Below are 18,324 nucleotides of genomic sequence, written 5' to 3'. Positions count from 1 at the left end.
AGTGTGGAAGCGAATGCAATTATGGGTTATATAAACGCTGGTTGTCTGCTTGGCGTAGTTGCCGGAGATACACCAGGTATCATGCAATACGTCATATACGAAAATATCAAGGTGGGCAAAGAAATTTAAATGTAAAAGATGTCCCCAAATCAAGGTGGTCCTAACACTATCATCAAGAAAGTTGTTGATGTAGTAAAATCAGATGCATGGCATACTGCTCGTCCAATAGCAAGGATCGTTTGTATATCACCCGATTTTGAGGTGTAAATTTAAACAAACAAACATTAGGTATCTTAAATTTGAAAAAAGACAGTGTTCTAATCTCGTTTCTGTGCTAATGCATTGTAGGGCTATTTTTATACCTAACCTTATGTATTAGTAGGTTAGCAGGAATATATTTCGAAATGCAGCTTTCGATTGACTGAGTGAACTTTGTCTGCACCCTTCATATTATCATGGTAAGGCGACCTGTGGTTTTCCACTTTTTCTATTTTATTATTACAGCAGCGTTGTTTGTGGCGCGTGGTCGTAATAAAAGTCTCCGCGTACCTTCAATGAGGGTTGTTATATTTCGATCTCTTCAGATCATTCAACTTGACATTTATGGTGCGTTAGTGTACTGTTTATTTTTTCAGCTTAAACATTTCAGCTTGGGTGGTTCCAATACTCCCATTTTTAAATAGCTTTGTTTATTCACCCTTTTGATATGGTGCCTGCATTTTAATTTTGTCTTTTGGCAGTTTCCGTGATATGCAGGCTCCATAAGCTCAGATCCCCTCTCCGATTTCCAGATTGTTTAGTTTTGTCCATTGCTTTCTCGATTAGGGCAACACCATTCTTTTAACTAGGGATCATGGATACATCTGCGGGTGTCCCTTATGGCATGTCAAACGTTGCTAAATTATATATGTATGTTATTATTATTGTATGTTTGTTATTGTTATTCAATGTCTTGTCATTCATATTCTAAAAGTCATTATTGTTATTCTATATTTCGTTATTCTTATTGTATCTTTGATGTTGTTATTCAATATCGTGTCATTCATATTCTAAGTCTTACCATTGTTATTGTATATGTCGTTATTCTTATTGTATGTTCGATATTCTTACGGTAAAAGTCATTATTGTTATTCTATATTTCGTAATTCTTATTGTATCTTTGATATTGTTATCCAATGTCGTGTCATTCATATTCTAAGTATTACCACTGTTATTGTGTATGTCGTTATTCTTATTGTATGTTCGATATTCTTATGGTAAAAGTCATCATTGTTGTTCAATATCTGACGATTCTATTTACAATACGTGTCATTCTTATTCTATGTTATGTGATTGTATTTGTATAGCGTCGGCGACACAGTATTAATAAGATTAGAGGGGAAAACGAAGCTTTTATGTACGGTATGATACGGGAAATATTTCGTAGTCTGAAACCTAACATGAATAGCGGCGCGCAACCAATCAAAGGGAAGACACTCTGGATGAACTGAAAATTACTTCCTTGATTTGCGCAACAAGGAAGTTTGGAAAGTTTGATAAAAGTTTTCATGATATTTAAGTGAGGAACAAGTAGATTTTATTGGCTTTATTCAAGAGGTAATTGGTATTCTTATTTCTTATGTCAAGCATGTGCATGAAAAATTCTTTCATAGACTAAAAGCATTGTGTACAAAATGAATTAATTGCTATTTTGATTGACAGCTAACAAGTGACAGCTATTGATGCTTGACTTGCTGATTTATGATGGACAGTTAATGGTCAGACTATTTAAGGATTATTAGCATAAACATGTATGAAGACGTAAGTACATAAATAATGTGTGTATTGAGTGTGGTGGTGATTATTTGTATGAGAATGTAAACATAATTGTCAAAACTTAACTGTCTTCTAGTAGTAGTACTTTAGCTTAGCCTCGGCCCAGAATTTAGAAACTGTGAGGGCAGTTCTTACACATAGAATTTAGCAGCTGGTCCCTATGTAAATGTCCTTGACATGCAGTAGTTCTCATGCAAAACATTTTTTTTTTTAGAAATTATTGGCAAAAGGAAGTGCCTGATAGATCATAGATGCATAGCAGTATTTAGTACGTAACTTATGACGGCTCTTTTCATGTTTATTTTTGAGTTACTAAAAAGAGCCATTTAGATGCGATATAGTCATGGCAGCGATTTTTTTCCTTCTTTATAAAGTACCCCTAAAAGGACCTTTTCCCAATTGAAAAATGCAATCTTTTTTCCCCAATTATCATCCAAAAATTCCCCAAATGATCAAATTAAGTTTGCATTTTGATGATTGCAGAAGGAAAACTTAGTTACATTGATATTCAACATGATTTAACCATTTAAACAGTTTGTTTTATGCTATTTACATGGAATCAAAGAAGAAGCATTCTAAATGATGTTATTAATTTAATTAACTATAAAAAATCCCAATCTGAGTAAAACCCCCGCTATTTTTCCCAATTTATCTGGTACCGGACCTTTTCCCAAAAGGAAAAAAAAAATCACTGCAGGGTCATGGTAACAGTTACTAAAATCAGAAAAAGAAATAGCTTTGGTCATCAAAAAAGTAATTTCAGTTTATAATTTAATAAGGATTAAATTTGACATACTGTCACCATGCAAAGCTTATAAAGTTTATGTAGAACTAAGAATGTATGGTTGTCACCCATCAGTTCAAGATATAGGGCTAATTCTGCAGATGTCGTGCTCAGCTTAACTGCTGTGAAAGCACATTTGATTGCACAGGATGTAACACCCTTTTCAACAGCAGTTTTGTTATCAACATGCCAATAATTTACATTCTAACACTGTTGACCAGACAACCCTGGAAAGCTTCAAGTGGGTCTTGGCCAGCCAGTACAACAACTAAACTCAAACTACCTTTTTACCAGTTTTTAACTCTATGTACATAGGGAACTCTTACTACACGGACCAAGCTAGAAACTTGACTGTATACTATAAGGATTCACCATCATACCAAACTACAGCGTTGTGTATGCATTGAATGTTGGTCAAGTAATGCGCGTGTGGACAGGCCGTACAGCTTACAAGGCCGGCATCTTAATGTACTTTACATGCGGCATCCTTTCCAATGTAAATACTTACCGATAGCTTTATGCCAGTCCAGCTGTACATAGTGACACTTTTACTCTGGGCCAAGTCAGTCCCGCCTGCTACGCATGTGTACAAAGTTTTAACCAAATTGCGAGTATGCTCTTGTAGAGTGAGGCAATTACTTAAGATGATGAGATGATGATGACCACGACCCGATTTCATTTTCCTATTGTTTGCATTTTCAAATATAAAATTTGCATCTATTGTACCTTTAATCTATAAGTAAATGTGGCTTGTCTCTGTCAAAACATGTTAAATAAACAAAAACAAAAAATAGACATGCTGTTAGTAAATATTGTTTTTGGATCATATGTGAAAGAAAAATATAACATGTTAGGACTTGGGGTAACAACAAATAAATCTATACTACTGGACAGTTAAGTTATATAATTCTGTGTGTCTTAATTAAACTGCTTGATTATGTATGCATTAGATTAGACTAGCCACTAGACTGATAAGAAAGAATTAATAACAAAATTTCTGATTTTCATGTAGTTTTTCTTCTATTGTATATAATAGTGACAAATGTCAACTACTGGTCTATTTTACAGATATTCTCGGAGAACTGATTCTAATATTATGATAATGATAATAAATGGAATTAGGATATAGGCTGACAGTTTTCAAAACTTTAAAAGTTAAAGGTGAAAACTGTATATACATTGTAGTCTAGGAGCTAGTCTACAAGTAGATTATAGTTCTATTTGAATGTATAGTGCAGACTGGGCAGAAGGTGCTCAGTCTGTTTGTGTGTCTTGCATCTTCTGTTGAATTTTATCCACAATTTTACTGCTGTTAAAGACTAAATAGGTCACAACTTTGGTCCAATCTTAATGAAACTTGGCAGAGCTCCAGATAAGCTGCGTATTTGCGTATTTATGCAATTTAAATTGCAGAAAACCCAATTGAATTCATACAGTGTGCGTACTGAAACGCAATTGAATTTCCTAATACCCAATCCATAAAAAATTGCTTGCGTATCGCATTTTCCTTATTACTAGAACGGTTACGAGACTTTAACGCTAGACAACTGACTGGTTATAGGTTATAACGCACTAAATAGTTGTTCTTCTTTATTCTATGTAAAATTGACCTATTTCCAATGGCCGCAGCACACATAGTCATAGAAAGCTTTGTTAACCCTTAGCCTGCTGCAGGCGAATTTAACAGCCTTTGCAAACAGCTTGGAACCAGATCAGACGCCGATTAAATCGGCGTCTGATCAGGTTCCAAGCTGTTTGCTACCCTGACAATATTTCTTCCAATTTTGGAGCAAATTGAATGAACTTTACAATTTTAGCAGACGACATTTCCAGCAGACGACAATTTACCTTTTCTACAGATAAACCCAGATAAAATCTTACTATACTGTATGATCTAAGGCATTGTAGACACTTGGCCATCTGGTGTTAAAAACTAGGTCACTAGGTCAAATCACAGTAAAAATTATTAACTGTCTATCAAGAAACTTGCTCAGAATTATTGTCTCCATGAAACCTATACTAACATTCATGTAAGTGATGTAGTATGTACTCTCTCTTGTTTATCCTTCCACAGAAAGCTTCCTCTGTATATCTTTGTGTGCTATATGTAATATTTTGCCAGTATGATGAAGAAAATTTATATAAATGCATGTTTGTGTGCCTGTGTGCATGTATTTAGAAAAATAATTTATTTTATAATGTATTAAAGGTTTGAAAGAAGTTGAGAAGTGGCAGATTCCTCTTTTGAAATCTCTTAAGAATATTTTTTCATTAAAAACTGGCACAAGGTAGAATAATTGTGGACACACTGTATAGGCATACAATGTACTTCTTCCATAATATTTTTTATGCCCCCGGCATCTTCTGATGCGGGAGGCATATAGTGATTGTCCTGTCCGGCCGTTCGTCCATCCGTACGAGGTTAACCAAATGGGACCGTTTTGTCTAGCATCAATACCCCTTGCTAGAATGACTTGATACTAATGCAGATGTAACCTGTGAACATTCCTCATCTTCAGACATCCCCTGACGTCAGTTTGACCTTGACCTCATTTTTGACTTAGGTTGCTTTATATGGGCCATCTCTTGGTTAACCAATGGGACCGTTACGTCTAGCATCAATACCCCTTGCTAGAATGACTTGATACTAATGCAGATGTAACCTGTGAACATTCCTCATCTTCAAACATCACCTGACCTCAGTTTGACCTTGACCTCGTTTTGGACTTAGGTTGCTTCGTATCGACAAGGATGCCACCGGGGGCATCAAGCATTTGTGACCGTCGGTTCGGCAGCTCCAAATAGTTGCGGGGAAATTATGCTCAAGTGGTAACTGACCACCGAACACCGATCAGTCAACAGATATTTTGGAGTGGGGTCATTGCCCCTGTATGGATGCACAAATGATGAACTCCATGTTTAGTTCAATTATTTAGTCCTTTTATTTTAAGTAGAGTTATTTCAATATATTTTCATATCATCCAGTGTTCAAACTGTAAGTAAGATAAACACATCTGAAGACAAACACCAAAGTTCTAATGTTGAATTATTGTAGATGTTTCTTATTCGAAGTTTCAAAGAAGACTCATTTTAAGTTCTAAAACAAAATTATAAGTTTCCAAGGACAATCTCTAGGGTAACCATATTAGCCAATAAAAATTTAAAAGTAATTTTATATCTAAACCAATGAAAATTATTGTAACAAAAAGGTGAAATCATTTACTTAAGAATTTAGAAGTTTACTTAAGAACATGCCTGGGCTTCACACTTAATCAGCCAAGGAAGCCAAGGTGTTTGTTAACAATAGCACCTAATGCAAAGTGCTAAAAGCAAAATCTGTTTTATAATCAAAATTGTTTAGAAAGTGATAAAATAAAAATTTCTGACATGTTTAAGCAGGAAAAAATAATAAGTTAAGTAACACTTGTCCAAGCAAAGAATGTTACAAAATAGAAAAATCAATTTTGAATATTGAAATTAAAATTTATCATTAAAATTTTATGAAAGAATTTGGCTAATTTTATAGCCTGGTTACACATTTATTGAATGCAGCTCCTTGTTTATATTCTGATTTTGTAAAATTAATTAGAAGTGCATTCAGGTGAGTGACCCAGCATCTTTATGAACCTTCTTTATACGTATATAGTTGTTTGTTTTTACCAAAGTATATTACAAAATTTAATACTTACAAAATCTTTTCATGTCTTTTTTTTTTTATTTAAACAAACTAAGCATGTAATACTGCCAGAATTTGCATATATTATTGTTCAAAGAATTGTTCAGATAAGCAAGTTTGTTATTCGGTATAGTGATTTTAAATTTGCTTGATCATGATTGTTAACCTTTACCCTGCTAAATTTCTATAATGAACTTGTCCATCTTTCAATTTGGACAGTACCATTAACTGGTAAAAGGGGTGCTTACCGAAAAAGATACTGACTGAATGGCGAACAGTGCAGACCATGATCAGACTGCATGGATGTGCAGGCTGATCATGGTCTGCACTGTTTAGTATTTAGTCAGTAAATTTTCAGTGAACATCCCTTTGAATAATAAATGGCCAGGGCTTTCGGTAGGTTCTGAAACTCAAGAGTCATTGACTCTTCAGCCTAAATTTTCAAGAGTCAAAATCAGATTTTCAAGAGTCAGAGTCAGATTTTCAAGAGTCAAGATTCAAGATCAGCTTTTCAGGGGTCAAGCTATACTTTTATTAATGCAACTCTCATAGACATTATCTAAAACAAGTACATTAGTCATTACAGATTTTCTTCAGCAAATTCATATGTTAGTTGTCTTATTTTGCACATTGCCTAGAAATGCGTGGGTTTGGTGTTTTACTTTATTCTTGGCAAATTCTTCTAAATTAGAACTAAGAGTGATCATATTTTTCTTAAATGCAGATTTTTTATTGTCTTTTTATTTAGATTGTACTGGAAAAATCTTAAGAAATGATAAAAATGTCCGAAAATGGCGGTCGCGAAAACGAGTGACAAATACGGAAAACGAAAGTAAACATTAAAAATTCTTGCTAAAATACCTGTTTTAAATTTCATTTTTTTCACCATACCACTATAATTTCTGCTTATTTAAAGCATTTATTTTTTACCAATTAACATTTACACATTTACACATTGATCAATAAACACCTTTGATAATGACGGGTCATTATTGTACTCGATACAAACCGCGAGATGATTACGTGTCAGCCGGCGCGTGGCGTGATTGACATCTGTCAGTAGCTAATTAACATACCGCCTCCGCCTATTGCCATACTTCCGTTTGTGCCGTCAACAGTATTGAAATTCACTGAGATTTTGATTGATACGGGGCAGAACTTTCTAACTCGAGACGCATCAAAGTAAATTTCCGCGAGTCAAGCCGACGCACGGGGCATATTTTATGCGGGTCAAATACAAGTTTTTCTCTATTTTCGCGGGTCAAAACCCGGGACCTCGGGTCAACCGAACGCCCTGAATTATGGCATTGCCTTAATTGAATGATGGACCAGTCCATTTTTAGAAAATTTGCAGGTGAAAGGTTAACATAGTTAGATGTCTAGGGATAGGTTTAATATTTACATTTTGAGAAACATCTTAGTTTTTTATAACCAGGATGTTTTCAGGCCTGAAGCTTCCAGATAATCATATTTAAACAACATAACCATGATTTATACATTGACTTGCATTAAAAAAAACAGATTGTAGATCGCACAATCAAAATCAAATGTTTGACAGTGTTTATTTTATTAGTCCTATGAAATCTGACAGTATTTAAAATTACTCTCGTATTTTTATTTGAAGCTGTAAAACCCTTATCATGCTGTACATGATTGAATCTTCCTTTGCAACCAGTGTAGATCATGATCAGTCTGCACATCCGTGCAGTCTGATCAAGATCTGCACTGTTTACCATTCAGTCAGTATCTTTTTGGTATGCACCCCTTTTAACAGTTATTGGTACTGTCCAAATTGAAAGTTGGATAAGTTCATTACAGAAATTTAGCAGGGTAAGAGCTAATATATTTGTATATTGATACCCTCAGTTCACAAAGCTCATATAAATGAAATTGGAGAATTTTTTGGCTTAAACCAGCTTCACCTTTGATGATAAAATTTCTCAGTTTCTTATCTTTATAACATGCTTGATCTTTATACTCCAGCTGCTGTACTCACTGTAAAGGCATTGAACAAAATATGGAATGGACTAGAACCTTGAATTGTTAGTACAAAATGTGTGTGTGCATAAACACTGAAAAATATAGTTTGCTCAACTTATCAAGACCCAACTCTTCAGTGTCGAGAAGTTCTCCCATTTATCTTTCATTAGGAAAAGTTCAGTGTAACAAGTAGTCTGGATTACCTGCCCCTTTACTATCGTTATCGGGACGTACTGTTTGCAGTAAGACGGGAACCAGAATATGTAACAAGCTGAGAGACAGTTAGAACCATATTGCTGAGAAAGCCAGGAACACTGTTACTTATCCCTGTGCATTCTACACTGCTGTGGAAAAAACATTATCTAAGATTTGGTAGTTTCCATTTAGATATAGAACACCCTGGCAACATCCAGTGAAGTGCATATATCTCTTTTGAGTAATGTTATTACAAGTGAGCATTGTGACCTCATGAATGTTCTGCTTTTGGGGTCTGTAGATTTCATATTAATTTAAATTCTATAGTTAATAGTTATATTTCTTTTCATTGAAGTAAATGCATTAATTTTGGGCTGTAATTTTTTTTGAGTGGGGGAGGAGGGGAGGGTGGTGGGGGAGATCATCTGAAAAAGAGTAAGGTAATTTGGTTTTTCAGTTTATGATAATATAATCCATTTCTATTTTATTATCTCAGTGGAGTCTCAGTTTTGCATCCTTTGAAGTTCTTCGTTCGATGATTTGTTTTGCTTGTAAAAAAGTTTAGCATTCTGCTTGTTTTAACACTAACAGTGGCACACTTTCTTCTTAACCCTTAACCTGCTAAATTTCTATAATGAACTTGTCCATCTTTCAATTTGGACAGTACCATTAATTGTTAAAAGGGGTGCTTACCAAAAAGATACTGACTGAATGGCGACCAGTGCAGATCTTGATCAGTTTGCATGGATGTCTGAAGAATCAATTGTGTCCATCATTATAAGGGTTAAGTTAAATATACAGGATTATCTGTTATGCTGGCTTAACAGAGGCCGAAAAATACGGGCATTCAAAATTGTCTTGAGCAAATCCATTCCGTGTTTTAGATTATGCTACTGAAAATGTAGTTCTAATAGATGTTCAATGTGTCTAACCAGATAAACTGCCTTGTTCCAGTTTAAGTATACTGTACCTATAAGTGATAATTGGTAATTATCATTTAGCTTGATAATTAAAATTGGCTTTTAGATAGAACCGAGGGTAAGTAATTTTGTTGATATTTTTCATTTGTTAACAGTGATCGAACTGTGATTAACTTTTTATTTGTACAAATATTTCATTGGTAGAGCTGTGGATTAAATTGATAAATGATTAAAAGTTAAATATTTATTTTGGAAGCTTAACTAGTGGTTCCGGTATATAAACAGATTTGAATAGCTGATAAATTTCACACGTTGCACATATTTTAGTTATGGTGGGGGTTGGGGTATAGGGTTGAGAAAAAGTGTGTGTGTTAAACTCATTTGCTGACCCTTTATTTCTGAGTATATGGGAACCTGTATGTTATAGACATTATAATCAGACATTTTTTGGTACTACAATTTACACTGCTTTCTGTTGATAAATATCTTTGAAATAAAGATAATGTTGCAAGTTGGTGTGAAAAGGTCATCTGTCTGTTGAAGTACTTTTAGTAGAGATTTCATTTAGATGAACAGATTCCAGACACTGATCAACAACCAAGTTTAACTTCTGGTTATAAGTAATGCATATTAGACAATAATATTTAGAAAGAAATTGAAAAAAGTTAAGTACTATGCAGTGTACAGGGTTCGAGCTTAAGGGTATTTTCTAACAAAAAAGGGAACGATTTATTGAAAAGGAAATTCGGTGAAGAATTGTGATTTTCTTGAATGTTGTATACTAACTGAAATACTGAGATTTAAGCATGGTTATTTCATTATCTTGGTATGAAATTGAGTCTAAGCTTTTATCTTTAAAAGTGTTGAACAGTCTTTCATTATTGATAATATATATAATATATATTAATGTTTTTAGGACGAGGAAATATATGATGATGCAGGGGATACGGGAGAAGATATGAGTGAACCGAGCGGGCTCAGTGCCATTAAGGCCCGGTTTGAGGGCGCTCAGAACAAATTTGAAAGTAATCCTGCCCCGGGGCTAAAACCGGGCATCACCCCAAAACCCAAAGTCCTCCCAAAATATGGAGGTGGGGGTGGTCTCAACATTTGCGGAGCTGTCGATAAAAAGGAAGGAAGTATACCAAATGCATTAAGACCTAAAAATGCAGAAACAGATAAACCTCAGGATAAACCTTCTGAAACAAGTTCCAATGGACCACTTAAGAAGAGGGATAGTAAGGTAAACATTCCAGAGGCCTTTCGGCAAAAAACAGATGCCCCACCTGTTGAAACTAAACCTAAACCTGGTGTAAAGCCTTCCAAATGGGGAAGTGATTCTAACAATAATGCAAAAGTAAATGGCATTCCACCTGCAAAAAACAAAGACATTATAGAAAATGCAATATCTCAGAGGAAGTTTGGTGTGGGAGGCGCAGTGAAGACTTCTAACTGGTCACAGTCCCCATCAGGAAATGTTTCCCCAAGGGAGAAAACTGCCGATACAAACATTCCAAAGACTGAGTCTGATTCTCCAAAACAAAAGTCACCTAGGGGTGTTGGAACAGCAAATGATGTTTTAGCTAAAGTCGTTGCAATGTCTGGGAGTCCAGCTGCTGATTTTAAGGCAAAACTCAGACATGTAGAACCAACTAAGAACAGTCCAAGTGCTGTGTCAGTGTCCCCAATAAAACCAGTTCTTCGTAAGAATTCCAGTGATTCTAATGATGTCCCTTGGAGGAGAAATTTGAAAAGTGCAAAACTTCGAGAAAGGACGAAATCAGTCCGAACTGTGATACGAGTTATAGACGGGAAAAAATTCCTCAAAAATGATGATAGCTGTTTACAAGATGACAGTCCACCTGACAAGCCAGATAAATTGGATTGTGATATAGACATTGATGCTTTGGGAGTGGAGTACAAAGAAGCTATGGAAAGTCTAGGTAAGTCATACAGAAAAGTCTCTCTAATTCATTATAATTCAGTTTATACCTATTTCTTTTAGCTTTGTTTAAAGCTCATATGTATGTTCTTGTGTCTGTTTTCTCTGAAATATGTACCACTACCAGTCATACAAGCTAGGACAAAATGCAGAGTTTTTGTTATAAAACTAAACCCTGATTACATTGGAATCATGAATATTCATGGAGTCCAATTGTCATGGACTTTGTAGTTGTGTCAAGCCACAAAATTCAATACCACAAAGCAAACAATGCAAGATCCTCATTCATGGGATTACCCACTAATTTGTATCCTTACAAATAGCCATTTTGGACAAAACCACAAAATTTGGTATGCACGAAATTAAATTATTTCACAGCTTTTCAGAGAATGATCGAAAGTCATTTTATGCCTAGGACTAGAATAGACTTTAATATAAGCTCTGGTAAAAGCAGTAAAAGTTGTAACTTTCAGATGGTCAGCTGATTCAGTCTACATGTACATCATAGGGTTGCCTCTTTCCAGTAAAAAAGAACAAAGGCAGCTTTGTTTTTGGCACCTATTTTGTTATTTCTCATCAGTTGATTCAGTATTTTTTCAGACCTACCTAGATAGATCTGTTCTTGTGGTTATCATTCAGATCATGAGTTCAGACAGTATCTGAGTGAGCACTGTGTTTTATAGAAATGAAAAATTCATAAACCTATTAACTAGTATATACAGTTTACGAACATAAACAAATTTTATTTATACATTGTATATACACTGTAATAATTTTTTAAAAAAATCATTGATTTCATCATTTGTTTTAACAGAAGCATGTGTGAAATAATTACCAATTTCTGTATTTTTTTTATTTTCTTATTATTTAACTGAACTTAGAACCAGTTCACCTTGGGTCTGTGGGTATTATTAGTTTAATACAGGACTGGAATTTTTCCATATTGCCTGTCTGGTTTTATGACAGTTTTATTACACATCAATTCACATTTTATATTGAGAATGTATGAGAAAAGGTAGTTGTGAAGTTGGAACATTTTCAGTATTGAAATAACCTTTGGCTTTATAACTCACTCTTCAGAGAGATTCTTCCAATATTTTTCTTGTTGTGTTAATAAGAAAACAATTTTTATCAGATGTACAGATGTCTCTATTTCATCTTCCTGTTATTCTATCATTAACATACTTCAGTTACTGTAAAACATTTTATATTTGTCTGACAAATGTTTTAGTTTTCTGATATATAAATCATTTATATTTAATATTGAACTTGTTCATACTGTGGTTTGTATATTGCTTATGTTCCTTTTATTAGCTCATCTGATTTTTTGAAGAAAAAAAAAGATGAGTTATTGTCATCACTTGATCGGCGTCTGTGTCAGCATCGGCGTTACCTGGTTAAGTTTTATATTTAGGTCAGCTTTTCTCTAATTATCAAAGCTATTGCTTTGAAATTTGCAACACTTGTTCACCATCATTAGCTGACTCTGTACAGCAAGAAGCATAACTCTATCCGGTTTTTATGCCCCCAAAGGGAGGCATATAGTTTTTGAACCGTCTGTGGGTCTGTCAGTCTGTCGGTCTGTCAGTCTGTCCGCAATTTTCGTGTCCGGTCCATATCTTTGTCATCGATGGATAGATTTTCAAATAACTTGGCATGAATGTGTACCACAGTAAGACGACGTGTCGCGCGCAAGACCCAGGTCCATAGCTCAAAGGTCAAGGTCACACTTAGACATTAAAGGATAGTGCATTGATGGGCGTGTCCGGTCCATATCTTTGTCATCCATGGATGGATTTTCAAATAACTTGGCATGAATGTGTACGACAGTAAGACGACGTGTCGCGCACAAGACCCAGGTCCGTAGCTCAAAGGTCAAGGTCACACTTAGACTTTAAAGGATAGTGCATTGATGGGCGTGTCCGGTCCATATCTTTGTCATCCATGGATGGATTTTCAAATAACTTGGCATGAATGTGTACCACAGTAAGACAATGTGTCCTGCGCAAGACCCAGGTCCGTAGCTCAAAGGTCAAGGTCACACTTAGACGTTAAAGGATAGTGCATTGATGGGCGTGTCCGGTCCATATCTTTGTCATCCATGGATGGATTTTCAAATTACTTGGCATGAATGTGTACCACAGTAAGACGACGTGTCGTGCGCAAGACCCGGGTCCGTAGCTCAAAGGTCAAGGTCACACTTAGACGTTAAAGGTCATTTTTCATGATAGTGCATTGATGGGCGTATCCGGTCCATATCTTTGTCATTCATGCATGGATTTTAAAATAACTACGCATGAATGTGTGACACAGTAAGACAACGTGTCACGCGCAAGACCCAGCTCCGTAGGTCAAAGGTCCTAAACTCTAACATCCGCCATAACTATTCATTCAAAGTGCCATCGGGGGCATGTGTCATCCTATGGAGACAGCTCTTGTTTTTTTTCAAAAATTATGGCCCCTTTTGAACTTAGAAAATATCAGATTTCTTGGTTAAGTTTTGTGTTTAGGTCAACTTTTCTCCTAAACTATTAAAGCTATTGCTTTGAAACATGCAACACTTGTTAACCATCAAAAGCTGACTCTGTTCAGCAAGAAACACAACTACATCCTACTTTTTGCAAGAATTCTGGCCCCTTTTAGAGAATTTAAATCTTTCTTCAGGTAATAATTTCTTGGTTGCTTGTGACCATAACAAAAGGAAAAGATAAATTTCAGAAACAATGTGCAAAGTTAAGTCAGGATTGACAGTGAGGGAAAAGTTCTCAAAATTTCTAGACTGAACATTGGCCAAATTTCTTTACACATTTAATACAAAAAGAGAAAATGTTTAAGAAATGATAATTATGTTTTCAGCAATATACGAATTGAAAATGTTATAAAAAAGTATAATGATTATAATTTTATTCAAATTTTTGGCTAGGATGAAAACATACAGTATTCAGGTCCTATGTAGTATGTTGTAAGATTGGGCAATTTGAGGCAGGGAGAGTTGGATAGTGGGGGCTGGAGTTTATGTCTGGGGCAAAAATGAAAAAGATCTAGACTGTGTTTCTTTAATTATTCACATGAACCCTATCCCCTCTCCTCCAACCCTGTACCCTCCAAACACACACATAGTTTAAATCCTTTATATTGGATGCAGGACCTGACATGTGAAATATATAAATGTACCATTTTCCAGAAGTAATTAAGAAATTCAGTCTCTAACAATGTTCCTTTGTGTCAGGTAAGTCAGTCTGCTAGATAGATTAAGGATAGGTTTACCAGACAGTTCTTATCATAGATATGAATGTTGATCATTTATACTGGAATGATTTCAATGATAGATGACTGGATCTTATCAACCCACAATGGTTCCAGGCTTGGTGGGAACACCTGAATGCACATTTTGATCAGTGCAAAGTCATGCATCATGTTCAGTAGGTTGTATGACATAATTGAAAATAGAACCATTGTTAGCTCACATTATCCGTAACGTTGTTATTAGTCTTGTGGTTCAGATTTTGATTATTAAACAGTTCAAAATTTGTCTCATCTTAGGCAAAAAATTAAGAATATGAACAGTGATGGCCTTACTTTCACTTTGTACCACTATCAGGTTAATGTGTACAAAAAGCCAGTGAGTATATGAATTTTTTTGGGGGAATTTTATAAAAATAATAACATATTTTTTATTGGCAAGATATGAAATATATGTAAAGTAAAATTTAATGAAGTAGTATTACTTTTTTTAAGAAATGCATGCAAATTTCTTCAAAACAGTTGGTTCAACCATAGTAATATTAAATATAACAGGAAATATTAAAAAAGAGATAATTTTATACATGTGTCCACTTTATGCATTTTTCCACTTATCATTCTACACTTTGTGTTCCTTTAATCAGTTAATGGACCTCAATTATTGTGAAATGACTTCCTCCTGTTGTCAATTGTCCAGCGGAAATTTGTCATAGCTCTACTCACCATGATACAATGACTAATATATATTAATGAAACTGGCAAGCCAGGTTCTTCTAACAGACTTATAATGCCTTTTTATAAGTTTGTCAGATTTTTGAAAAAAATCTACGGGATATTGTTGTCACTTGATTGTTTAAATTTTTTGTTTAGGTCCACCTTTACTCAAAAACGATAAGAGCTACAGCTTTGAAACTTTGCACATTTGTTTGTCATCATTAGATGACTTGCTAGGCCAAGAACCATAACTCTGATATGCATTTTCTCAGTCATGGCCCTTTTTATACTTAGAAAATTTGAGTTTCTTAGTTAAGATTTTTGTTTAGGTCCACTTTTGCTTAAAAACTATAAGAGCTACAGCTTTGTAACTTTGTACACTTGTTTATCATCATTAGATGACTAAGTAGGTCAAGAACCATAACTCTAACCTGCATTTTGTCAGAATTATGGCCCTTTTTGTACTTTGAATTTCTGAATTATAACACTTTGCTTACATGTACTGACCAGCAGATTGCACCCGTAGGTGGTGCTCTGGTTTATAATGTAGCTGACACATATTTTGATATGAATAGAAAATGTCTATTTCTTGTTAAATTCTATTGCAATTATTGGTTTCTCATGTACATTTTGTATTTACGAAATGTTTGAATACTGCTTAATAATTTGCACAAAATATTTTTGAATCCATTGTTTATGCTTACCCCCTTTATTGTTCTGCTGTTTTAAGTTAATGTATATGTTGAAAGCACCATGAAATTGTGCATAATTCTATTTGGATCGTTGCTTTTAATCTGTTTTTAAAATAAAATTAAAAGCTTTATGGTACTAATGGACAAATCTTTAATATATATTAGGATACTGTCCTTTTCCCACAATAGGCATTGTAAGACAATTTTGAACTTAAAAATTTGATAGCCTATACCCAATGGTTGGATGACAAAGCCTTGGGGAAGATGATGGAGTTATATGAGCCAACCAAAAACCATAACATTTCAGTCTTACATTAAACACCAAATAGTGAACATGTATCACACATGAAGCTGTTACTTGGTAATCTTGATAAGTAATATTTTCATAAGGAGGAGTTTTTTTGTATGTTAGGCAATTTTCTGATAAGCACAGAAAAATCTTTTTTACATTTTGTACATGATAGATAGGGTAAAGATTACTAAATCATTTTGACATACCAGTTTCACTGCCCTACAAAAATATTTTAAATACTAAGGAAGTTAAAAATTTGAGTACAGTGTACATGAATTGACGTCTGCCTTTGTTTATCAACAAACTGAATCACAATTTTTGAAGCTTGTTAAATGATTAGATACTGAACATTTTGTAAACAATAGGAACAATATGCAATTTTCAATGAGTGATATGAAGTATCGATTTCCTTCAATACCAGTAATTCAAACTTTGTGTCTTAATGTTGGGTCATTTTGTACCACATTCCGCAGATGGTTTTCTAGAAGTTTTAGGAAGACCAACAGAAATAGTTTTTACAAACTTAAATGGCGCAAAATTTATCCGCAACCAGTGCAGTTCTAGGGCGATCTGATCAGAGGCACTGAGAATCCCACAGAACATGGAGAGAGAGAAATTTTAGATACACTGGCATTTCCAGATCACTTTCTATAAGTCTTTATGAATAAACAGCTTGGTTCTTTATCATGCCTGTTGTAGGGTGCCAGTACACACAGTGCGCTCTTTCCTGGAAAGAACTTTTGCTGGCCTCTTAGTTCGGTGGAAGACACTCGAGAGCATCTCAGAATTTTCCAGGTGCTAGATTGGGATTCGAACCGCAGACATTTGGATTGACAGTCAAGCATGTTACCACTAGACCACCAGGCATTTAAACTTTGTTCTTTGTCAAGTCGAAACATATACACTTTATACAATGTATGTATATGAAACACCCCGAGATTTAGAAATGTGATAGATATAATCAGACAGGATGGGAAATTCCCAGATCATTAAAATGTATTTTTGAATGATTAAGTTTCATTTCAATGTTTAGTTGTACCTTAAAAGTTTAGACATAATGACAAGTTGCATTGAAGAAGTTTAGACTGTGATCTTAAATGTTTTATTTAGATGATATGGTAAATGTAATACTGTGAAACCATTTAATTTTGTGGGCACGAGATTTCGTGATTTTGACAAAAAAGGCTATTTCATGGGGATATGAATTTGTGGATTTTAGCCCTTACCCTGCTAAATTTCTATAATGAACTTGTCCATCTTTCAATTTGAACAGTACCATTAACTGTTAAAAGGAGTGCATACCAAAAAGATACTAACTGAATGGCGAACAGTGCAGATCTTGATCAGACTGCATGGATGATCTACACAAAGGCAGAATCAGGCATGAGAAGGGTTTTGTAACAGAAAATGAGTTGAAATTTTATTTCTTTATTTAAATTTCTCATGCAATTTAAGTAAGAAATTTATTGATACAAAATCCATTATTTTTGTATTAATGGTACTTTGCCTATCATTAGTTTTTACCAGTACATTTCCTTGTAAACTTGTATTTTGGTACCACCAACCTAAAAAAAAATGCCTAACTGAATGTCAACAGTGAAATTATTTGTAGTAATTTGTATGATGTACTATATTAATGACATGTGGTTTGTTTTTATGCAGGTTCATACATTCCTGTAATGTCGCTCTGTCCTATAAATGACAAATTATTAATTGTGACTTCTAATAATGTAGTGGTCAGTTATTGGTTAGTCTGTCAATCACATGTAATGATTATATACAACAAGTTGCAAGGGAGTCTTGCCTTTGTGACCAGTGCAGATCATGATCAGCCTGCACATCTATGCAGTCTGATCAAGATCTGCACTGTTCGCCATGCACTCAGTATCTTTATGGTAAGCACCTTTTAATAGCTAATGGTACTGTCCAAATTGAAAGATGGACAAGTTCATTATAGAAATTCAGCAGGATAAGGGCTAACTTAAGGCAATGGACCCGTAACGATAATCGATGATTTCTATTCGGTTACCTTTCCTCCATATGTGATTTCATTATTCTCCGGTTGTGATGA

At 34.6% G+C, this 18,324-nt stretch overlaps 1 protein-coding gene across 8 annotated transcripts in view; it reads left to right on the top strand.

The window, feature by feature from the left end:
• The first annotated feature begins 1,453 nt into the window (after nucleotides 1-1,453).
• Nucleotides 1,454-18,324, top strand: part of LOC123524010 (FYN-binding protein 1-like) — a 58,815-nt gene continuing 41,944 nt past the window's right edge. For 3 of the 8 annotated variants that reach the window (XR_008370356.1, XM_053539337.1, XM_053539336.1), the window contains exons 1-3: nucleotides 1,481-1,596; nucleotides 1,702-1,800; nucleotides 10,287-11,313. Coding sequence is in view for 6 of the 8 variants with exons in the window: in XM_053539337.1 (XP_053395312.1) it covers nucleotides 1,789-1,800; nucleotides 10,287-11,313 (1,039 nt within the window). In the remaining 2 variants the exon portion in view is untranslated. Of the gene's footprint in view, nucleotides 1,597-1,701; nucleotides 1,801-10,286; nucleotides 11,314-18,324 lie in introns of all 8 variants that reach the window. The other 5 variants (XR_008370357.1, XM_053539341.1, XM_053539338.1 and 2 more) reach the window with 3 other exon arrangements.

This window comes from Mercenaria mercenaria, chromosome 3 (assembly GCF_021730395.1).
Source record: "Mercenaria mercenaria strain notata chromosome 3, MADL_Memer_1, whole genome shotgun sequence".
In the NCBI taxonomy this organism is placed as follows: Eukaryota; Metazoa; Mollusca; class Bivalvia; order Venerida; family Veneridae; genus Mercenaria; species Mercenaria mercenaria.
Note: the sequence above shows the minus strand (reverse complement) of the source record. Positions and strands in the feature narration are given on the sequence as shown.